The 21,779-nt window shown below is 44.1% G+C and overlaps 2 protein-coding genes and 1 long non-coding RNA gene across 3 annotated transcripts; 1 reads left to right on the top strand and 2 right to left on the bottom strand.

Annotated features, from left to right (window-relative positions):
- Window positions 1-606: 606 nt before the first annotated feature.
- Window positions 607-1,709, bottom strand: LOC140906541 (histone H4). Its single transcript, XM_073330644.1, has one exon. It carries the CDS (start codon window positions 1,369-1,371, stop codon window positions 1,060-1,062), a length of 312 nt encoding a protein of 103 aa, XP_073186745.1. The 5' UTR covers window positions 1,372-1,709; the 3' UTR covers window positions 607-1,059.
- A 7,721-nt stretch (window positions 1,710-9,430) lies between these two features.
- On the bottom strand, window positions 9,431-13,756 carry LOC140904950 (uncharacterized). Its single transcript, XR_012156686.1, has 3 exons — window positions 13,600-13,756; window positions 11,335-11,381; window positions 9,431-10,849 (listed from the first exon to the last, which is right to left on the bottom strand). It is a non-coding gene; the product is annotated as an uncharacterized LOC140904950 (long non-coding RNA).
- LOC140904949 (histone H1.11R-like) lies at window positions 12,004-12,965 on the top strand. The gene is given in 2 exon segments (XM_073327338.1): window positions 12,004-12,423; window positions 12,425-12,965. Coding segments are annotated over 2 exon segments (633 nt in total). The 5' UTR covers window positions 12,004-12,069; the 3' UTR covers window positions 12,704-12,965.
- Window positions 13,757-21,779: the final 8,023 nt, after the last annotated feature.

Genomic DNA, 21,779 nt, shown 5'->3' with positions numbered 1-21,779 from the left:
TGACTGGTACACCTGTTGGAAAGTCAAATAGAAAATCCCCGAGACGTAGTTTTGTACCGAACTAGTATTCAAAACCTCCCCCTCCTCCTCCAACCGAGCAAAGGGGATTAGGGATCTCTCCTTGAAGGGGTTAAAAGGACGGTTTGTCACTGGGCAATCCTTGCACAGCGCGGGCTTTTCAAACGCCCACAAGGTTTGTAATTGACTAATCCTTGCACAGCGCGGGCTTTTCAAATGCAGGAAGTTGTTTTTAAACCGCGCCCAGAAACCAGATAGAGAACGGATTTTTGCTTCTAAAATTGCCAATATTTCCTGCCGCTTCCCTCCCTCCCTCTCTCTCTCTCTCTCTCTCTCTCTTCTCGGAGACGTAGGCCGATATGCGTTTACACAGTAATCTTATGGCTATTGTAGATCAGTCCCCTAACGGCAGTATTTATACGGAAGGAATGATTGGCTCCCGCACTAATCCTCTTTAACTGTTTTACAAAATGCATCTTCCTAATAGATTTGATATAGTATCTCAAAATAATATTAGCAATTGTTAGGTGTTTTTTTAATGCCCCCATAATGCTGCTTTCTAGAAAATGCGCTCGACTCTTCCTTGTAAATCCACCTTCCTGTACCTCTGCGACTGCTGGAGGAACTGGCCAGAGACTGCGTCTGAGAACACCATCTACAGCTAAATGCTGCTAACCAAATACCTTCAATACTTTAAAACTATTACTTCTATATTCTAAACCAAATATGAATTAACACAAAAGGTAGGAGTCCAGTTAAGGTTTGCGGTGTGTTCCCTGAGGCACTGTTTTACTTGTGGTTTTCAGACCTTCATGATTGAACCCCGCTCCTCTATGTGAGTGAGCAGTGAAACAGAGGCGTATCTATACAATTTGTCTAATAGAGTGACAAACATGTTGCTTAGATAAAAAAATTCAGTACAAAGTATTTTTTTCCTCGCTCATCTTCCTCCCCATGCTGATTAGACTGATCCAGCTCTTACTGTGAAAGTATGGGTGGCTCTGAAAAGAGCCGTTGTTAATTATACGTGGGGAAAAAAACTCAACCACCAAATCCGTACAGAGTGCGGCCCTGGCGTTTCAGAGCATAAACCACATCCATGGCTGTGACCGTCTTACGCTTGGCATGTTCAGTGTAAGTAACAGCATCGCGGATCACGTTCTCTAAAAACACCTTCAACACGCCACGCGTCTCTTCGTAAATCAGTCCCGAAATACGTTTTACTCCCCCACGGCGCGCCAAACGACGAATAGCCGGCTTTGTAATACCTTGGATATTATCACGAAGAACCTTCCGATGGCGTTTAGCGCCCCCCTTCCCAAGTCCCTTACCACCTTTACCACGTCCAGACATAACTACCTCAGTACTACTTCACACAATAAAAAAAATACAAACTGCTTTATTTGTAAACTATGTAACCGTATGTGGGCTCATCTCCTTATATACAACTGAAACCGACCTAATTGAAAACTGCAAAGAGGCGGTTCTATTCTAGTGGTCTTCCCTTTCCTTCCCCCACTGACCTCTGTACAATGCTCATTTAGAAGAGAAGAGCGAGAGAGCATTCCCCTCCCCCACCCTCCTCCCGCTCACCGTTGGCAGCAGACTGCTTCTTTTAAAATTCAGAAATCTTTTGAGTACAGATATATACATTTATTTCTGTAGTATTTCCTGAAATTTTGTACTTTTATACATTACTAAATCCTACCTAATTATTGGAATCCCAGATTTTCCAGCAATACTGGTCCTTTTAAACTCCTTAAAATAAGAGCCACATTCAAAATGTGCTTTTTATTTATCACTGGTGTATTTTCACTGCTGGAGGATCTTCCAGAAAAAGTGTTTCACACCATGGGCTATTTCTTTTGAAAATGTTCCTTAGATTTTTTAAAAAGTTGCAGTGTGCAGCAAAATGTGGCCAATCAGATTTCCTGACACATCTTTCACTTTTCTTATACCCCACATTCACTGCCATTTTCCAAAGCATGCATAAAGACGGTTAATGTGATAAGTACGCCTTAATTTCAGCCAAAGGATGTGCTAAAATGGCATTTATTACCACTTCCAGAATCTGACATTCCATTAGTTATGTATAGAAAATTGGGGAATATGTGAGCGTTACCTGTTTCTAACCCTTTTCTATATTCTCAGTGACCTCTAGCACCTGCCATCTGCACTGGAATTCACACAGGCCCAGGTACCCTTTCTCTCTCCTTTCTGATGCACTATTGGACAATTGGTCTGAAATCAACAAGATTAAATGCAATATCGATATGTGCAAGGTACTACCCTTAGGAAGGAAAAATAGTGTACAACTACAAAATGGGGATTAACTGTCTAGGTCAGGGGTGGGCAAACTTTTTGGCCCAAGGGCCACATTGGGGTTGCAAAACTGTATGGAGGGCTGTGCCTCCCCAAACAGCCTGGCCCCTGACCATTATCCACCCCCTCCCACTTCCTATCCAACCCCCCTGCTCCTTGTCCCCTAACCACCCCCCCGGGACCCCAGTTCCTATCCAACCCCCCTGCTCCCAGTCCCCCAATCCCTATCCACACCCCTGACAGGCCCCCCAGGACCCCATGCCTATCCAACCCTTGTTCCCCATCCCCTGACCGTCACGCCCCCTGCAAAACCTCTGCCCCATCCAACCGCTTCCTGTCTCCTGACCGCCCCCTGGGACTCCCCGCCCCTTATCCAACCCACCGGCGCCAGCCCCCTTACCGTGCCGCTCAGAGCAGCATGTCTGGCAGCCACACCACCCAGCCAGAGCTGGACACGCTGCCACTCTGCTCGGCAGGAGCGCACAGCTCCTCTGCCCAGAGCAAGATCCGCGCTGCAGCGTGGCTGCAGGGGAAGAGGGACAGTGAGGGAGGGGCCGTGGGCTAGCCTCCCTGGCCAGGAGCTCAAGGGCCAGGCAGGATGGTCCCACGGGCCGGATGTGGTCCGCGGGGCGTAGTTTGCCCACCTCTGGTCTAGGATGTAGTACTGCTAGAAATGATCTGGGAGTTAGAGTGGAATACAAATTGAATGAGAGTCAACAATGTGATGCAGTTATGAAAAAGGCAATATTCTAGGATGTATTAACAGGTGTGTTGCATGCAAGACACGGGAGACAATTGTCCCACTTTACTGAGCACAGGTGAGGCCTCAGCTGGAATACTACATTCAGTTTTAGGCAACACACTTTATGAAAGATGTGGACAAACTGGAGAGACCAGAGGAGAGTAACAAAAATAATAAAAGGTTTAGAAACCTGACTAACTGGGCGCAGACTCACCGGCAGTGCCTCCTGCTGGTTGTCCTTGGGAATTAGCGTTCCAGCCTCCAGAGTGCCCTCTTCAGGCCGGCATCTCGCCTTGCTGCTGGCTCCCATGTCCCTCCCAGGACCCCGGTGCCCCTGTCTTGGGTGCTACCCCCTGGCACTACCCCACAGTTCTGGGTCTCCCCCTTCCAGGGGAACCCCCCACCCACTAGCCCTACCTTGCCTCAGTCATAGGCTCCTGCCAGTCACCAGCTAGCCCCCACACCCTGGGGCAGACTAAAGTATGAGCCACTCATCACCGGCAAGGTTGGGTTTGGACCTGCTGCCTCTGCCTACCCGTGGCTGCCCCCTGCAACCCTCATACATAATAGGATTTACCAGGCCCTCAGCCTGGGGCTTCCCTAGGCCGGAGCACCCAGGCTCCCTTGGCCTTTCCCCAGCCCTGCGCCAAACTAGGTGTCCTGCTCGGCACCTTGCAGCCAGACCCTTCTCCCTCGAAAGAAAGAAAGAAAGTCTTTTTGAGCATCTGGCTCACAGCCTTTATAAAGCCAGCTGGGCCCTGATTGGGGCGTGGCCCACATCTGCCTCCACTTCCCCCAATCGGCCGGGGTTTTGCTCCCTTCCCCAGCTCCAGCCCTCTGCAGGGCTTTTCCAACCCCTTCAGGGCTGGAGTGGGTGCTCACCCCACTACACTGACCTATGAAGAAATGTTGAAAAAAAGTAGGAATTAAGATCAATTGTTCTCCATGTCCACTAAAGGTAGGACAAGAAGTAATGCGCTTAATCTGAAGCCAGGGCGATTTAGATTAGAAATTAGGAAACTTTCTAACTATAAGGGTAGTTAAGATTCAGAATAGGCTTCCAAGGGAGATTGCGGAATCCCCATCATTGGAGGATTTTAAGAACGGGATAGACAAACAGCTGTCAAGGATGGTCTAGGTTTACTTGGTTCTGCCACAGTGCAGAGCTAGCTCAACTTGATGACCTCTCAGCCCTACTTTTCTATGATTCTATTGCTCTGGGTCATTCCAGCAGTCTGGTGGTACATGACGCAGTGTACTACAAGGCTTAGTTAAAACTAACCAAAGACAGGATTTTCTTTGGGACTCGGCCCATTGCTCAGAAAAGGCAGAATTAAGATTTGGGGGGTGAGGAGAGGTGTTAGATATTGCCTTAATTGTATTTCCTGATTTTAGTGTTTGGGAGCATATTGGATTTTAGCAAAGGCCTAAAATGGTGGATTTGGCTAACCTTTTCTCACACGTCAATGAGAACATGTTGATATCAGTAGTTCACACACTGTGTATACAGTTAAGGGAGTCATTCTTTACACTGCAGGGAGCATGTGACACACACTGACGTTCTGGAACTGTGCATACTAGTTCCTGAAGTTTTTACTTTATGTTTGAAATTTTGAGGGCGGGGGAGGAGAGTATGGATGTGTGTATCTAGGTTAAGGAACAGGAACCCCCTCCCCTGTAACCGTATCTTTACTGTAAAGAGGCAGTGGACTTGATCTGTGTGGTTATTGACAATCTTGGACTACAAAACACAGCTGTCTTTAAAAGGCTGTATCTGGAGTACAGCTTTGCAGACACAGCTTCAAAATGTGTAAAGCTGAAAAATGAATACAAAAGACACAGAGATAAGCTTAAAGCTTCCAAATGCATTGGCTAAAAAATTGTGCCACACTGGGGAAAAAGGTGAAAAGTTTACAATCCCAGAATTTAGAAGCTAGTGAAGCCTTAGGAAATGTCCTATTCCAAAATGAAAAATGGAAGCTGAGTGATTTAAGGAAGGGGATGTGACGTTAAATGGAGTTTTGTACAGATTATGAACACTACAGAGAGAAAAAGTTAGACAGTCGGGACGAGTGCAAGTATTAAATTGTTAAAAAATGTTAGTATTAAAGGGAATGTTGATGACTCTTTTTTTACAAAAAAGGCATGTTGAGAGAAGGACTATCTACTAAGATCAATAGAAAAATAAAGTAACGTAGCCACTAATATTGCTGTCAGAAAAAGAACAGTGTAGCAGCAATGGTACCTATATTGAAGCTGGATGAAACTTAGAAAAGAATAAGGAAATCAAAGCGGTCTCAATACAGAATATTTCTAACATACAGCAGTTAACAGAGCCACCACCCCCAAAGTTATCTCAGCTGTGAAAAATGTATTCAAAGCCAACGTATAACATTAAAATTGCAGTTTACAAATGTAAACGTCTTAATTTAGGGAAGGCCCAATGAAAACTGAAAAGGTATTTTGATGGCCAAGTCTCTGGCGTGGAGCATGAAGTAGGAGATCAGGTGCTTGTACAGTATGTCTCAGAGAAAAAGCCTTTTCCCAAATCCATTTTGGAGGGTCCCTGCTATGTAATGGATAAGGCTAGTCCATCAGTATACCTGGTTCAGGTAAAGGATGAAAAATGGGTGGTGAGTCGATGGTTGCATGCAATGCAGCTGAACCTGTACAGAGGGAGGGACAGAAAGGAATCTACTGATGTAAAAAAAGGGAAGCAAGAATAATTGTTTTCTTTTTCAGATGTTGATTAACATGGGAGGCATAATATGAACTACGTTGGGATCCATGGAATTCAGGATACAGCAGAGAAACAATGAGGGGACAGTGCATGAGGGGGAGAATACCACCCTAGCCTTACGGTTCCCAGGTAGTCATGCAAAAAAGCCTACAATGTTCTGGTACAGACTGGACTGCAGCCAAGGTGGAAGATCCTAACAGCTCTCAGGAGCAGGGACTTGGAATGGGGGACCTAGTGGGGTGGTGTGTTTAAATGGGATGGTAATGGCTAACCTAACCACACAGTTAGCACTGTTGGGAAATATTACAATTATATTAGTAAATCATTGAACTACCGCCCATGAATCCACTACCATGCCAGGAAAGTGACTGAGACTTTGACCTTTTTTTCTGAATGTGATTAAGGACTTGCAGAGTACCACTCCCACTCCTGAACATACTGGAGTAACAATGTCTACTACTCTAGAATTGAAGGAAGATAATGAACCATGTCCAGAAATGGAACCATGACCTGATGATGGACTAGTGATAAATTGTGAACATCAGATTATGAGTAATAACACACAGTAACAAGTGATACCTATAGTATTGAATGTATCCGATTTTACATTACCACAGCAGCTCTGTCATGTGAAATATTTGCACGTCTAAATGCAAATGATATAAGAAGTCGGGTAAAAATTCAGACAGCCAATGGATGGGATTGAATTCAAGGAAATTTGGTGGCCTGAGAAGGGAAAGAGTCAGGGGAAGAGAAATTAAAAAAAGATATGGAAACTGTACTAAGGGTCGGGGCATTGGGAACATCAGCATGGAATCACAATATTGTGGGAGGAAAATTAGAGCATGAGAGTTCAATTGTAAAACCTGTTACAATTAAATAAACAATGGAATGAGGATATAGGGGAGAATTTAAAGGGTGTTCAGGATGCTAGGATAACAGGACAGATGTTTAGAGAAGTGGAAGCAGCACTCAATAAACTAGGAAAAATCATGAACCATCATAATCTGTCAAAGGCAAAGTACCTGTTTGTGTTTCTTAACACAGGCGCTTCAAGTTGGAGTAAATGAAATTGAGCATGGGGAAATACATGGGTTCATAAGAAATAAACTGCTAGAACAATAGACAAAAATAAAAGGAGTAGATTGGAGCAGGGATGCTACTCAGGAATCCATTATGCTCAGAAAAGGTGCACGTTTGATGAAACATGGATAATTCCTTGGGTACTAGCAGTACCAGTGGTCACAGGTCTAAGTGATGCATTAAGAGTGTATAGTGTCCAGCCTATAGATAAGTTGGAACCTACCATGGCAGGTTACATCTTTAAGGTATATGTCATTCCTCCTTGGATACTAGTAAGGACAGGTGGGGGAGTCTGGAAATCCCCAAATACCTCATGTTGTTCAAAGAGCCAAGGTACCTAATATGTCATTGTGATGAACTGCATTGCCAGTTTGTGGATTCTCCTTCGATGAAGAAAAAAATCACACAGTACAGCTGAGGCAATGGGGACAAGGTCAAGTCAAGATTGCGAAGGCTGGAGAAGACAAATATTGTGCAATCTCTTGAGTTGGACATTTCCAATTTGTCCACATCTTTCTTGAAATGTGGCACCCAGAACTGGACACAATACTCCAGTTGAGGCCTAATCAGAGCTGAGTAGAGTGGAAGAATTACTTCTCGTGTCTTGCTTACAATACTCCTGCTAATATATCGCAGAATGATGTTTGCTTTTTTTTGCAACAGCGTTACACTGTTGACTCATATTTAGCTTGTGATCCACTATAACCCCCAGATCCCTTTCTCCAGTACTTCTTCCTAGGCAGTCATTTCCCAATTTGTACGTGTGCAGCTGATTGTTCCTTCCTAAGTGGAGTAATTTGCATTTGTCCTTATTGAATTTCATCCTATTTACTACAGACCATTTCTTCAATTTGTCCAGATCATTTTGAATTTTAATCCTATCTTCCAAAGCACTTGCAACCCCTCCCAGCTTGGTATCATCCTCAAACTTTATTAAGTGTACTCTGTATGCCATTATCTAAGTAATTGATGAAGATATTGAACAGAATTGGACCCAGAATCGATCTCTGCGGGACCCCATTCATTATGCCTTTCCAGCATGACTCTGAACCACTGATAACTACTCTCTGGGAACGATTTTCCAACCAGGTATGCACCCACCTTATAGTAGCTACATCTAGCTTGTATTTCCCTAGTTTGTTTATGAGGTCATGAGAGACAGTATCAAAAGCCTTACTAAAGTCAAGATCTACTGCATCCCCCCATCCACAAGGCTTGCTACACTGTCAAAGAAAGCTATCAGGTTGGTTTGACACAATTTGTTCTTGACAAATCCATGCTGACTGTTATTTATCACCTTATTATCTTTTAGGTGTTTGCAAATTGATTGCTTTATTATTTGCTCTGTTATCTTTCCAGGTACAGAAGTTAAGCTGACTGGTCTGTAATTCCCTGGGTTGTCCTTATTTCCTTTTTTATAGATGGGCACTATATTTGCCCTTTTCCAGTCTTCTGAGTAGATGTCCAAAACATTTGTTGACCTGAAGACAGGAGAGTCAAAATATTCAAAGCAACATAGATACACTGTGGAATACCTCATAGTGGAAGTTAGTGCACTATATTGGGGAACATCCATGGATACGCATGATATCAACAGGCTTTGTAATTGTGCAAGCCATCCTAGTAGTGGTGTTAATTGCATTTATTTGGAAGGTTAGGAACATGGTTAGGTAGTGGGGAAAGAGAATAATGTCTATGAAATACAGGCTTTGATGAAGCTTTAGAAAGGATTCTATGGCTTCATGATGGGAAGTGTTGAGGCTGATGATATATTTAGGCTTGACAGAATCCTGCAGTGAATTTTAAGAGTCTGTTCTGACAACATTTAACAGCGTAAGCATAAATAGAACTGTGCATGTGTAAGAAATTGCAGAGTAATCATGTTTGTGAGAAAAAGAAATGACAAAGTAACTAAAAAGATGCAGAAGACCAGCTTGAACACTAAACCTGTACTGACAGAGGAGAGTTAACATGAAAATATGTGTAAGAAAGGGTAACAAAAAGCTGTAAATAAGTAAGTTATAAGTAAGTTTGTTTAACAAAGGGAGGTTAAAGCTGTATTGGCCTGTGCTGGAGGTGACTGTGATTAGATCATCCTGATGAACTTTCCACTTCTAAGTAAGTGATCACCACTTGCTGAGTGTTTTGCCTAAATAAAAGATTTGTTAGACCCATCTGCTGAGTAAGTGAATCTCAATCCAACACACAGATGTTCAAGTTTAGGTGCATTTGACATTTAGAGATAAGAGGCACTGGCAGTCAACATAAACTCTGTATTAACCAAGATTTTGGGTAGTGAGTTTTCCTTGATTTTTGAGGAAGTGGTGGCAGAGAGGGGGAAATGATGATAGAGACAACTATGGGAGGGCATGAAGGATCCTTGTGGGTTTACTTTAGCCTCCCCCTGCACCAGCTTTGGGCTTCTCCTGCATCTTGCCCTCTGCCCCCAGTAAAAGTGCAGAGGCCAAGGTGAAAAGGGAATCTGGTAACTGAAGGGTTATGAGGAACAGATCAAGCAGCTGAAGACAAGGCAAACCCCAGATTCTTTATTCCTTTTTGGAGGCTGGGAAGGGGAAAAGAACTGTGCACAATCCATGGAGATAAATGCATTCTGATACAACACCTCCGAGAAGGGTGAACTGCTCGGTTCATCTCCAAACTTGTTTTCATCCACCCCTCAAAGTAAAATTATCCCCCCACAGTATTTGTGGAATACCAGTTTTCAATACAAATGTCCTATGTACATGGATATTAGAACAATAGGAATATTGAAATCAGGTCCATATTGGAGGAGTAGAATAAAAGAACACCTTACACAAATGATCCCACAATTATGAAACAAATCTGCCACGGACCCTGATGCATCACACTTATTTTCAAGTCTCTGGATTATAGAGGAATTTGAATATTAAAATCATCTTCTTAGTGGAAGGGCTGTATATGAGGAACTTTTTGACTGAATGACCCTCAACATTTGTATAACGGAGTGTACCTCTGCTCCTCTTTTGCTATACACCTATATTCAAGAAAATATTACTATGCATGTGGATTTTGAACATTGGGGGTATATCATCACCCACTGATCAAATAACCCCAACTTTGCCACACAATTTTTACCTGAGGCATTGTTCCATCATGCCAATTTCTAAGGCAATTTACCTATACATTTGGACTTTATAGAATTTTGATATGTGCAAACATCTCATTTTGGATATGTTATATCTCAGGAATCCCTTGGCTGAATGAATCTGAATTTGCTTTATATAGGCTACCCAAATCCTGTTGAATGCCTGTGCACAACCCTTCATCAGTCAGCTACCCGGTCTTGCCGCCTCCTGGCCACTCCATGCCCCTGGGTCTACTGCATAGGGATGGGGCTCTGCACTCCAATAGGGAACATGGGAGCCTGTACAACAGTCACAGGTGAAAGACACCTAATGAGAATGAATGAAAACAAACAAGAGCTCTGATGTGTGAAGTTCTCAATTCATCACCATGAATGTTCTCATCTCTTCCCCTGTCCCAGTGCCTGGGTGTATGTGTCATATACTGCATCATATACAGTATTTGAGAAAGAGAGTCATTTTAAGGAACATACTAAAATAAACTTGGGGATTCATTAGGATATAGCTATTGTTATTTCTAACAAACATTTTTTGAGCCTTGCTCACATCACAATGTGTGTAGGGTGGAAAACAAAACACAAAGAGACAAAAAAACCCTCTGACATTATTACCAGAATCTTCCCTGGATATTTAAGTAGACACTTGCTTATTAGCTGTTACAGGCTAATCAAATAGTATATGATGCCTTAATTTTATCTTTCACATTATATTATCTTCTGTCACAGAATCAGCTTCTTTCTGCTTTTTTAGGAGATGATTTGTGGGCTAGTTTTCACCAGCTTAAACCCAAGATCATCACAAGAAGTGAGAACTGTTATTCTGGAATGCAAAGAGAACAAAAAGTTTCATTCCTTTGTTGTGAGTGCAAAGTAGGTTACAGATAATTCAGTCCTTTTCTGAAGTGATTGGCTCTGAGAAGGTACACAGAGAGAGAGATTTAAAGTTCCCTTTAGCTGTTAAAAAGGCATCAAAATGAGTCGTATTATATTAGTGCTACAGAACATATACAACAGTCTCCTGCAATTCAGACAACTAAATAAAGTGTTATCATTAATTATATGCTTTAAAGAAGCCACCTTTATATAACATTAAATAGAAGAAAATAATTTATTAACTGAATTTTCATCTCTAGATAATGGTATCCCTATAGTTTATGTTTATACTACATCGTACCTTAATTGTTGTTTTAATCAATAATGCTGTAAAAAGAGACTAAAATACAAAACACTGTTTAGCAAATTACTTGCTTGATACATTTTAAAAAGTTACTTTTTAAGGGAAAATACAAATAACATTAAAATTACTTTGAAACTGTAAAATAGGCTAGTGTGCTTATCTTCAGTCGGAATATCTGAAAAGGCAAAATATAACAATTATTTGCATAAATGTTCAGAGCATAAACATTCTTTTATAAGTATTTAAAAAGTCCTTCATGATTTTGTTTGTGGCACTATTTCAGCGGAATTAAAGGATTGTAGGAGGTAAAAGACATTGTTAAGGGAGCCAATTCTTATTCTGTTTTCAAAACTCAGGGACAAGTTTGTGTTACTTCCTTCTCTTCAAAATTAATTTACACTGAGGAAATCCATTCATATACTTAGTTTTATATTCTGACTTGGAGAAAACGCCCTAAAGAATAATATTTCATTGTGAATGTAATTCTATTGACAACTGTACCATTTTCATTTGTAAGCATAAACAAGTTACCCTCTCCCCAGGTCTCTCTAGCTTCAGGTTCCAGAGTTTATGGGCTCTTCTTTAACTCATCTTTATATTCTACAACTGAAAACTCTGTAGACTAAAAAATACCTTGTTTCCTCTTTACCCAGCTAAGAAACTGAGCGATTTGGTAGCAGATATTATCTAAAAAATGAACTTTTTAATTACAAAGAAACACAAATTGAACTGCTAGGCCTTTTGCAATGAAATTGGGCGGGCTCTTTAACTCACCAATAAGACCTCAGTTCATCTCTAAAAATACCAGGCAGCTGATCTACTACAGTTTGTTTCTGTCCCAGACTGTCAGATACTCTGCCAGTATGTTAGAAACGGCACCTATTGCATCTCCCCGTGTCACTGCTCCTGGGGAGAAATCCCTCGCCAAAAAAACGAAGTCAGGAGAAGGCACCAAAGCTCACAAACCCTCGGGTCCCAGCGTGACCGAGCTGATCACCAAGGCGGTGTCCGCTTCCAAGGAGCGCAAAGGGCTCTCCTTGGCCGCTCTTAAGAAGGCTCTGGCCGCCGGAGGGTACGATGTGGAGAAAAACAACAGCCGCATCAAGCTGGGACTAAAGAGCCTGGTGAGCAAGGGCACCTTGGTGCAGACCAAAGGCACCGGCGCATCCGGCTCCTTCAAACTCAGCAAAAAGCCTGATGTGACCAAGGAAAAGACGCCGAAAAAAAAAGGCAGCGGCAAAGCCTAAGAAACCAGCTGCCAAGAAACCCGCCAGCGCCTCCAAGAAACCAAAAAAGGCTGCGGCCGTGAAAAAGAGCCCGAAAATAACCAAGAAACCAGCAGGTGCCGCAGCCAAGAAAGCGGCCAAGAGCCCCAAAAAGCTTACAGCCACTAAGCCCACGAAAGTACCTAAGAGCCCGAGTAAAGCCAAAGCGGTGAAGGCCAAGTTTGTCAAGCCGAGTAAACTTAAAGTAGCGAAGGCGGCCCCCAAGAAGTGAAACTGATTAAAGAGGAAAGGAATCGTCTCAGCCAAACAAACCCAACGGCTCTTTTAAGAGCCACCCATCCCTTCCCAAAAGGAGCTGAAATGTCGGGATCACTTACTTAATAACCTAACCGTGTCTCTCTTGAAGGGCAGAAATTCCCTTCTCAGATGGCAACAGAAGAGGACAGATACACGGCTCTGGGAAAGCGTATTATCCTACCTGCTCCATAACAGCTTTAGTCCCGCGCTCTCGGAGCAAAACAGTCTGAAATGCTAAATGTTTAGTGATCTATAGACAAAAGTCTCTTTTCTGACCTGGAAGGAGCGGGAATAGTGATTAGAGCCGTAGTTAGTTTGAAAAACCCGCACTTTTATTTTCTTTAACAGTAATTTAACAGTATCATAAGAGGGGGAGGGATGGATTAGAATTTATATGAACTCACACTGCCCCGCCTTGAGAAGATTAATGGCTACAAAATTATTCCCCCCAGGAAATCTATTTGTTTTCCAGTCAGATTTGTGGGCTATTTTGAACTCTACGTTCTTTTAAATCGGCATCCAAGCAGTGGGTAGGGGAACGCTGCTCGTTGTTATTACCCTTTTGCTATAATATACTTTTCATATAGATTCTAATCCATTCCCCGCTCTTATGATACTTCTGAATTACTGTTTCCAGAGATAAACCGGGAATAAATAAAATTTCTTTTGTAGTTGTTTCACTTTTCTCAGAAAGTCAGATAATTTCAGCTCTTGCTTGTTAAACTCCTCGTCTTTACGGCCGGCGAGCTGCCAATGGCCAGGAATGAGTCTGGCTTTCTTGTCCCGAGCAGCATTCCCAGCCAACTGGAGAATCTCAGCGGTCAGATACTCCAGCACCGCAGCCATATAGACCGGGACTCTGGCACCTACCCGCTCCGCATAGCGACCTTTCTGAAGCAGACGGTATACACGGCCCACTGGAAACTGCAGCCCAAGAACCCGTACTTTACCTCCCTGCTTGCCGCGGCCCGACATTATGACGCAAAAACTATTAAATGCGCCTCACTCAAAAAAAAAGTGTGTGTGTGTGGGGGGGGGGGGGGGGGGGAGAATAACGTTTTCACATATTGCTTTTATATCTCTTCTCTTTTTACAATAAAACGGCTTATGATAGGCTAAAATGTTCACAGATCTGTCAACGTGCCTTGGGGATGAGGATCTACCTTTAACCAATGGTGAGGTCGGATGGGAAAGTTTTTATATGTCTAACAGCCAATAGTTAACCAAGAAAAGCAGTCCGCTAATTTGCGTTAATAGTGGGGCGGGAACTATTATTCTCTTGTTTTTGTGGTTCAACTAAAAAGAGAGGATTACTTTTAGGACCCTCCGTCTGTAACGCAGGAACATAACTCATTTTACACGTTCCATGTAGTGCAAGACACTCATCAAATTTCAAAGCCCCCTGCCTAAAAGACATTTTGATATGCATAAATTACGTTATATGAGATATCGAAACTATGTTGATTGCACGCTTGACCACTGGTATTTAACGTTCCCGCAGCAAGCTTCTTATGGGAACATTGATTAAAGGTGTTCTTCCCCCTTATTTGGTTTATGAACTATGCTTATAAATAAAAGCGTGCACACCTTGATGGCTGCGACTTTGAGCCCTGGTCTACACTAGGACTTTAGGTCTAATTTAGCGGTGTTAAATTGATATAAACCTGCACCCGTCCACATGATGAAGCCCTTTTTTCGACTTAAAGGGCTCTTAAAATTGATTTCCTTACTCCACCCCTGACAAGTGGAGTAGCGCTTAAATCGGCCTTGCCGGGTTGAATTTGGGGTACTGTGGACACAATTGGATGGTATTGGCCTCTGGGAGCTATCCCAAAGTGCTCCATTTTGACCGCTCTGGACAGCACTCTCAATTCAGATGCACTGGCCAGGTAGACAGGAGAAGGCCCACAAACTTTTGAATCTCATTTCCTGTTTGGCCAGCGTGGCAAGCTGCAGGTGACCATGCAGAGCTCATCAGCAGAGGTGACCATGTTGGAGTCCCAGAATCGCAAAAGAGCTCCAGCATGGACTGAAGGGGAGGTACGGGATCTGATCGCTGTATGGGGAGAGGAATCTGTGCTATCAGAACTCCGTTCCAGTTTTCGAAATGCCAAAATATTTGTCAAAATCTCCCAGGGTATGAAGGACAGAGGCCATAACAGGGACCTGAAGCAGTGCCATGTGAAACTTAAGGAGCTGAGGCAAGCCTACCAGAAAACCAGAGAGGCGAACGGCCACTCCGGGTCAGAGCCCCAAACATGCCGCTTCTATGATGAGCTGCATGCCATTTTAGGGGATTCAGCCACCACTACCTCAGCCGTGTTGTTTGACTCCTTCAGTGGAGATGGAGGCAACGCAGAAGCAGGTTTTGGGGACTAAGAAGATGAGGAGGAGGTTGTAGATAGCTCACAGCAAGCAAGCGGAGAAACCGGTTTTCCCAACAGCCAGGAACTGTTTCTCACCCTGGACTTGGAGCCAGTACCCCCCGAACCCACCCAAGGCTGCCTTGGTGGAGATGGAGAAGGGACCTCCAGTGAGTGTACCTTTTAAAATACTATACATGATTTAAAAGCAAGCATGTGAAAGGATTAATTTGCTCTGGCATTCGCAGCTCTCCTGGATGTACTCCCAGAGCCTTTGCAAAAGGTTTCTGGGGAGGGCAGCCTTATTGCGTCCTTCATGGTAGGGCACTTTACCACACCAGGCCAGTAGCACATACTCAGGAATCATTGTACAATAAAGCATTCCAGTGTATGTTTGCTGGCGTTCAAACAACATCCGTTCTTTATCTCTCTGTGTTACCCTCAGGAGAGTGAGATATCAGTCATGGTCACCTGGTTGAAATAGGGTGCTTTTCTTCAGGGGACACTCAGAGGTGCCCATTCCTGCTGGGCTGTTTGCCTGCGGCTGAACAGAAATGTTCCCCACTCTTAGTCGGGGAGGAGGAAGGATTAAGGGGGTAGCCACACGGTGGGAGGAGGCAAAATGCGACCTTGTAACGAAAGCCATGTGCTATGTATGTAATGTTAACAGCAAGGTTTACCCTGAAAGAGTCTAGCCGCTGTTTTATAACATGTGTCTTTTTTAAATACCGCTGTCCCTTTTTTTTTTTTTAACTCCACCAGCTGCATGTGTTTCAATGATCACAGGATCTTCTCCTTCCCAGAGGCTAGTGAAGATTAGAAAGAAAAAAAACTGCACTCGTGATGAAATGTTCTCTGAGCTCATGCTGTCCTCCCACACTGACAGAGCACAGACGAATGCGTGGAGGCAAATAATGTCAGAGTGCAGGAAAGCACAAAATGACCGGGAGGAGAGGTGGCGGGCTGAAGAGAGTAAGTGGCGGGCTGAAGACGGGGCTGAAGCTCAAATGAGGTGGCAGCGTGATGAGAGGAGGCAGGATTCAATGCTGAGGCTGCTGGAGGATCAAACCAATATGCTCCAGTGTATGGTTGAGCTGCAGCAAAGGCAGCTGAAGCACAGACTGCCGCTACAGCCCCTTTGTAACCGACCACCTCCTCCCCAAGTTCCATAGCCTCCTCACCCAGATGCCCAAGAACGCGGTGGAGAGGCTCCGGCCAACCAGCCACTCCACCCCAGAGGATTGCCCAAAAAACTGAAGGCTAGCATTCAATAAATTTTAAAGTTGTAAACTTTTAAAGTGCTGTGTGGCATTTTTCTTCCCTCCTCCTGGGCTACCTTGGTAGTCATCTCCCTATTTGTGTGATGAATGTATAAAGAATGCATGAATGTGAAGCAACAATGACTTTATTGCCTCTGCAAGCGGTGATTGAAGGGACGAGAGGAGGGGGTTAGCTTAGAGGGAAGTAGAGTGAACCAAGGGGCGGTGTGTTTCATCATGGAGAAACAAACAGAGCTTTCACACCGTAGCCTGTCCAGTCATGAAACTGGCTTTCAAAGCTTCTCTGATGCGCACCGCACCCTCCTGTGCTCTTCTAACCGCCCTGGTGTCTGGCTGTGCGAAACCAGCAGCCAGGCCATTTGCCTCAACCTCCCACCCCGCCATAAACGTCTCCCCCTTACTCTCACAGATGTTGCGGAGTGCACAGCAAGCAGTAATAACAGTGGGAACATTAGTTTCGCTGAGGTCTAAGCGAGTCAGTAAACTGCGCCAGCGCGCCTTTAAACGTCCAAATGCACATTCTACCACCATTCTGCACTTGCTCAGCCTGCAGCTGAACAGCTCCTGACTACTGTCCAGGCTGCCTGTGTATGGCTTCATGAGCCATGGCATTAAGGGGTAGGCTGGGTCCCCAAGGATACATATAGGCATTTCAACATCCTCAACAGTTATTTTCTGGTCTGGGAATAAAGTCCCTTCGTGCAGATTTTGAAACAGACCAGAGTTTCTGAAGATGCAAGCGTCATGTACCTTTCCCGGCCATCCCACGTTGATGTTGGTGAAACGTCCCTTGAGACCCACCAGAGCTTGCAGCACTCTTGAAAAGTACCCCTTGCGGTTTATGTACTCGGCGGCTTGGTGCTCCGGTACCAATATAGGGATATGGGTTCCGTCTATGGCCCCACCACAGTAAGGGAATACCATTGCAGCAAAGCCATCCACTATGACCTGCACATTTCCCAGGGTCACTACCCTTGATATCAGCAGATCTTTGATTGCGTGGGCTACTTGCATCACAGCAGCCCCAACAGTAGATTTGCCCACTCCAAATTGATTCCCAACTGACCGGTAGCTGTCCGGCGTTGCAAGCTTCCACAGAGCTATTGCCACTCGCTTCTCAACTGTGAGGGCTGCTCTCATCTTGGTATTCATGCACCTCAGGGCAGGGGAAAGCAAGTCACAAAGTTCCATGAAAGTGTTCTTATGCATTCGAAAGTTTCGCAGCCACTGGGAATCGTCCCAGACCTTCAACACTATGAGGTCCCACCAGTCTGTGCTTGTTTCCCGAGCCCAGAGTCAGCGTTCCACCGCATGAATCTGCCCCATTAGCACCATGATGCATGCATTGGCAGGGACCATGCTTTCAGAGAAATCTCTGTCCATGTCCTGATCACTCACGTGACCGCGCTGACATTGCCTCGTCACTCGGTATCGCTCTGCCAGGTTCTGGTGCTGCATATACTACTGGATAATGCGTGTGGTGTTTAATGTGCTCCTAATTGCCAAAGTGAGCTGAGCGGCCTCCATGCTTGCCTTGGTATGGTGTCCGCACAGAAAAAAGGCACGGAACGATTGTCTGCCATTGCTCTGATGGAGGGAGGGCGACTGACGACATGGCTTACAGGGTTGGCTTACAGGGAATTAAAATCAACAAAGGGGGTGGCTTTACATCAAGGAGTATTTCAGGCAGGACTTCACGCAGGGTTCCAATAAGAAATGGTGCACCTAAGTAATTGTTCTTATTGGAACAATCAGGTTGGTCTGGCCTCTGATTTATACATGGGTAGATTTACCTCGCTGCACCTTCTATGTGAGTGACTGCAGTGTGACCTAGAGGAATGAGTCCCCTAGACGGGGGGGGGGGGGGAGCAAATGAGTACAAAACAAATCTGGTCTATTTCTTGTTTTGATCCACTCCATCTATCTTTTACATCTTTGGCTGGCAGCAGACAGTGCAGAAGGACTGCAAGCCATCCACATCTCATGGCTGCCCGGCAGAAGATGGTACAATAGGACTGCTAGCAATCCATATCGCCTGCCTGCTCACCATAAGATGGTTCAATAGGACTGACTGCAGGACTAAAGAGAATGACCTAGTCAAGTCACTTCTAATGTAGTCCCTACACCCATGTCTGCCCAGGGCTCCTGGCCGAAATGGCCAGGAGAACCTCGGACATGATGATGACGGCTACCAGTCCTACTGTACCGTCTGCTGTCACAAGGCAAGGGGTTGCTGCTACTGTGTAGCAAAGCCGTACCCCGTGTCTGCCAGCACCCAGGAGACATACTCAGGTGACAGTTACCTGAGCAGGCTCCATGCTTGCCGTGGTATGGCGTCTGCACAGGTAACTCAGGAAAAAAGGCGCAAAACGATTGTCTGCTGCTGCTTTCACAGAGGGAGGGAGGGAGGGAACGGGGGCCTGACAATATGTACCCAGAACCACCCGCAACAATGTTTTAGCCCCATCAGGCACTGGGATTTCAACGCAGAATTCCAATGGGCAGCAGAGACTGCGAGAACGGTGGGATAGCTATCCACAGTGCAATGCTCCGGAAGTCGACGCTTGCCTCGGTACTGTGGAAGCACTCCGCTGAGTTAATGCACTTAAAGCATTTTCTGTGGGGATACACACACTCGAATATATAAAAACAATTTCTAAAAACCCGACTTCTATAAATTCGATCTAATTTTGTAGTATAGACATACCCTAAGTAGTATTAGTGATTAAAGCAAGACATCTAAAAGGCTGCCTAGGTTCTCCCACACCAAACGTGATTTTAAGATATTAAGAGCATTTTATTGGTTTTATATTTTGCCAGGACAATTTTATATAAATCAAGTACACAGTATTCTTGATATTAGAAGGGCAGATGTTGTGTAAGGATTCTCAAACTGGGGGTCAGGACCCCTCAAGGGGTCGTGAGGTTATTGCATGGGGGTCACGAGCTGTCAGCCTCCACCCCAAACCCCTCTTTGCCTCCAGTATTTATAATGGTGTTAAATATATATAAAAGGTGTTTTTAACTTATAAAGGGGGGGGGGGCTCACTCAGAGGCTTGCCATATGAAAAGGGTCGCTAGCACAAAAGTTTGAGAACCACTGTGTTATAGCTTTATCCAGTGTGAATGTAATGGCTCTTAGGAGAGTTTTTGTGTTGTCCTCCAGCGTAGTTATTAAGTATGAAAATTTGGTGGCGTAGCTTTTAAGCCTTCTCACTCCAGATGCTCCAGCCTCAGCATCCTTGGCATAACGGTAACCCTCTTGGTGTGAATAGCACAGAGATTACCATCTTTAAAGAGTCCCCCCATGTGTGTGCACTGTCTGCTCTGGAAGGTCAATTATTCTGAGCAGATGGGGGCTGGACTAGAGCTCTGGCCCCTATGGCCATGGTTCTGGAATATCTTATCATTGAAATTCTTGAGCTACTTGGCAGACAGTACAGCTTGGGACAGCAAGAAGAAAAGGAGGACTTGTGGCACCTTAGAAACTAACAAATTTATATGAGCATAAGCCTTCGTGCGCTACAGCTCACTTCATCGGATGCATTCAGTGGAAAAATAGGATTATCATCCCCCGCTATCTACAACTCTTTATACATAATGACGAGGAGGTCTGTAACGCATTAAATCTAAACACACACACACACAATTTAAAAGCTAAAAGCAATCTACACTGTCACAAATTTAATCCACTGTTTTGAGCCAGCCTGATTTTAGTTTGATCATTGGTTATTTTACTTGTTCTTGGCATTGTGACTCTCTGTTTTATTGGGCAAAAGCATGGCCTGAAGGTAGGCAGGACACTCCCTTGTGACCAAGAAGATATATCAAGCTAAAATCAGTCCAAAACCAATCCAAAAACTCTTTTAAGAGCCACCTGCAAGGTCAAAGTAAGGATTTATTTATGTTTTAAGATCCAATAGGAAACAGGGTGACAGAAAATAATGAAATCCTTATCCTATAAAAATAAATGGCAAAGCTTTCATACACATCAGTGGGGCTAGGGTATTCCCCTTATTTTTCAAACAGGAACTATGTTCAAACAAGAGCAGTGGCATTTTCCCCTCCCATGAACACTGAATTAAATTGTGGTCAGTGTAGATCGCTTTTAGCTTTTAAATTGTGTGTTTGTTTAGATTTAATTCATAGTCATCCATTTTCCACTGCATGATTTTTACCAGGAACAGTCAGTATTAATCTCTACACCTCTCAAGTCCCACACACGTCTCTTGCAGGTTATTTGTGGTCAGATCTAGGAGAATAACGGTCTCCAAACGGATGGCCAATCTGTTTGTAAATCAAACAAGAAACCCTGGGGAATAGTTTGGTGCGGAATGCGTATTCCAAACCACTCCCTGCGACAGACTGCAGGGGCGTTTAGGTAGCTCCGTTAACTGGTAAAATAGGACAGGTTGGGATTGGGCACTCCTTGCACAGCGCGACGTTTTCAAACGTACAAAAGGGTTTATCACCCACCAATTCTTGCACAGCGCGGGCTTTTCAAATTTACGAAAGGGTTTAGCCACCTCCCCGATGCAAAAGGAGGTGTTGCCTATAACTCACCGACAGCTTTGCTTCTCTGACTGTCCTGGCTTTTGGCACTTGGAGACTGAAGCCGCTGTGCCACGGCAACAGACATCTTCCATCCCTTACGCTGCAAAGTTGTGCCTTTTCCCGCGTAGTCTTCTAACCGTGGAGTGTATAAAGAGACAATGCTTGTCTCCCGCACTAATCCCAGTTACCTAATTTGGAAAATGCAACTTCCAAATTGATTTCTGTAACTCTCAGTCTCAAAAGAATATTAGCCACTCTTATGAGTATTAAGGATATCTCGACAATACTAATTTGTAGCTAGAGCAGCAAAGCCCTCAGTTACGATTACCTTTTTCGGGGAGATCCAGGCTGCTGCTGTGGCCGGGGAAAATAGCTAAAGAGACTGTGTCTGATGCTACCGAGGCCGCCTCCAACCACATGCTTTCTTACTCCAGAAAGAATTTTGAACCACCAACTCAATAAAAAAGATGTAATCCATTAAAACGCATCTGAACACGTTTCAAATTAAGAATTAAATAATGCAATAACAAACGAGCCAAAGTAGGTTTTTGTGTATTTTAAGTTTCAGCATTTCCGATTTTCCAAAGTGTGTAAAAAGAGCTGGTGAACACAACCACAGCTGCTTTTATATGTAAAATTTATAGTAGGCGGATTAACAGGGTTTTTTGCTTGTTTCAAATATAGACTCCAGCACCAGCAAACAAAAGTAGTTTTCTTCTGAGAATATAAAATAATTTATTGTCTGGATTAAAATGTTTTTCTTTCTGTTTAAGGAACTTTTAGAGAAACTCAGTTTATACTGAAAGCCTAGCTGGGGGATACAGTCTCCTACCATGAGGATGCCAAAAGGAAG

This window comes from Lepidochelys kempii, chromosome 1, assembly GCF_965140285.1.
Source record: "Lepidochelys kempii isolate rLepKem1 chromosome 1, rLepKem1.hap1, whole genome shotgun sequence".
Lineage (NCBI taxonomy): Eukaryota > Metazoa > Chordata > Testudines > Cheloniidae > Lepidochelys > Lepidochelys kempii.
Note: the sequence above shows the minus strand (reverse complement) of the source record. Positions and strands in the feature narration are given on the sequence as shown.

Coding starts and splice junctions, on each gene's coding strand:
- LOC140906541 (XM_073330644.1), bottom strand. CDS start 1,371: ATGTCTGGACGTGGTAAAGGTGGTAAGGGACTTGGGAAGGGGGGCGCT.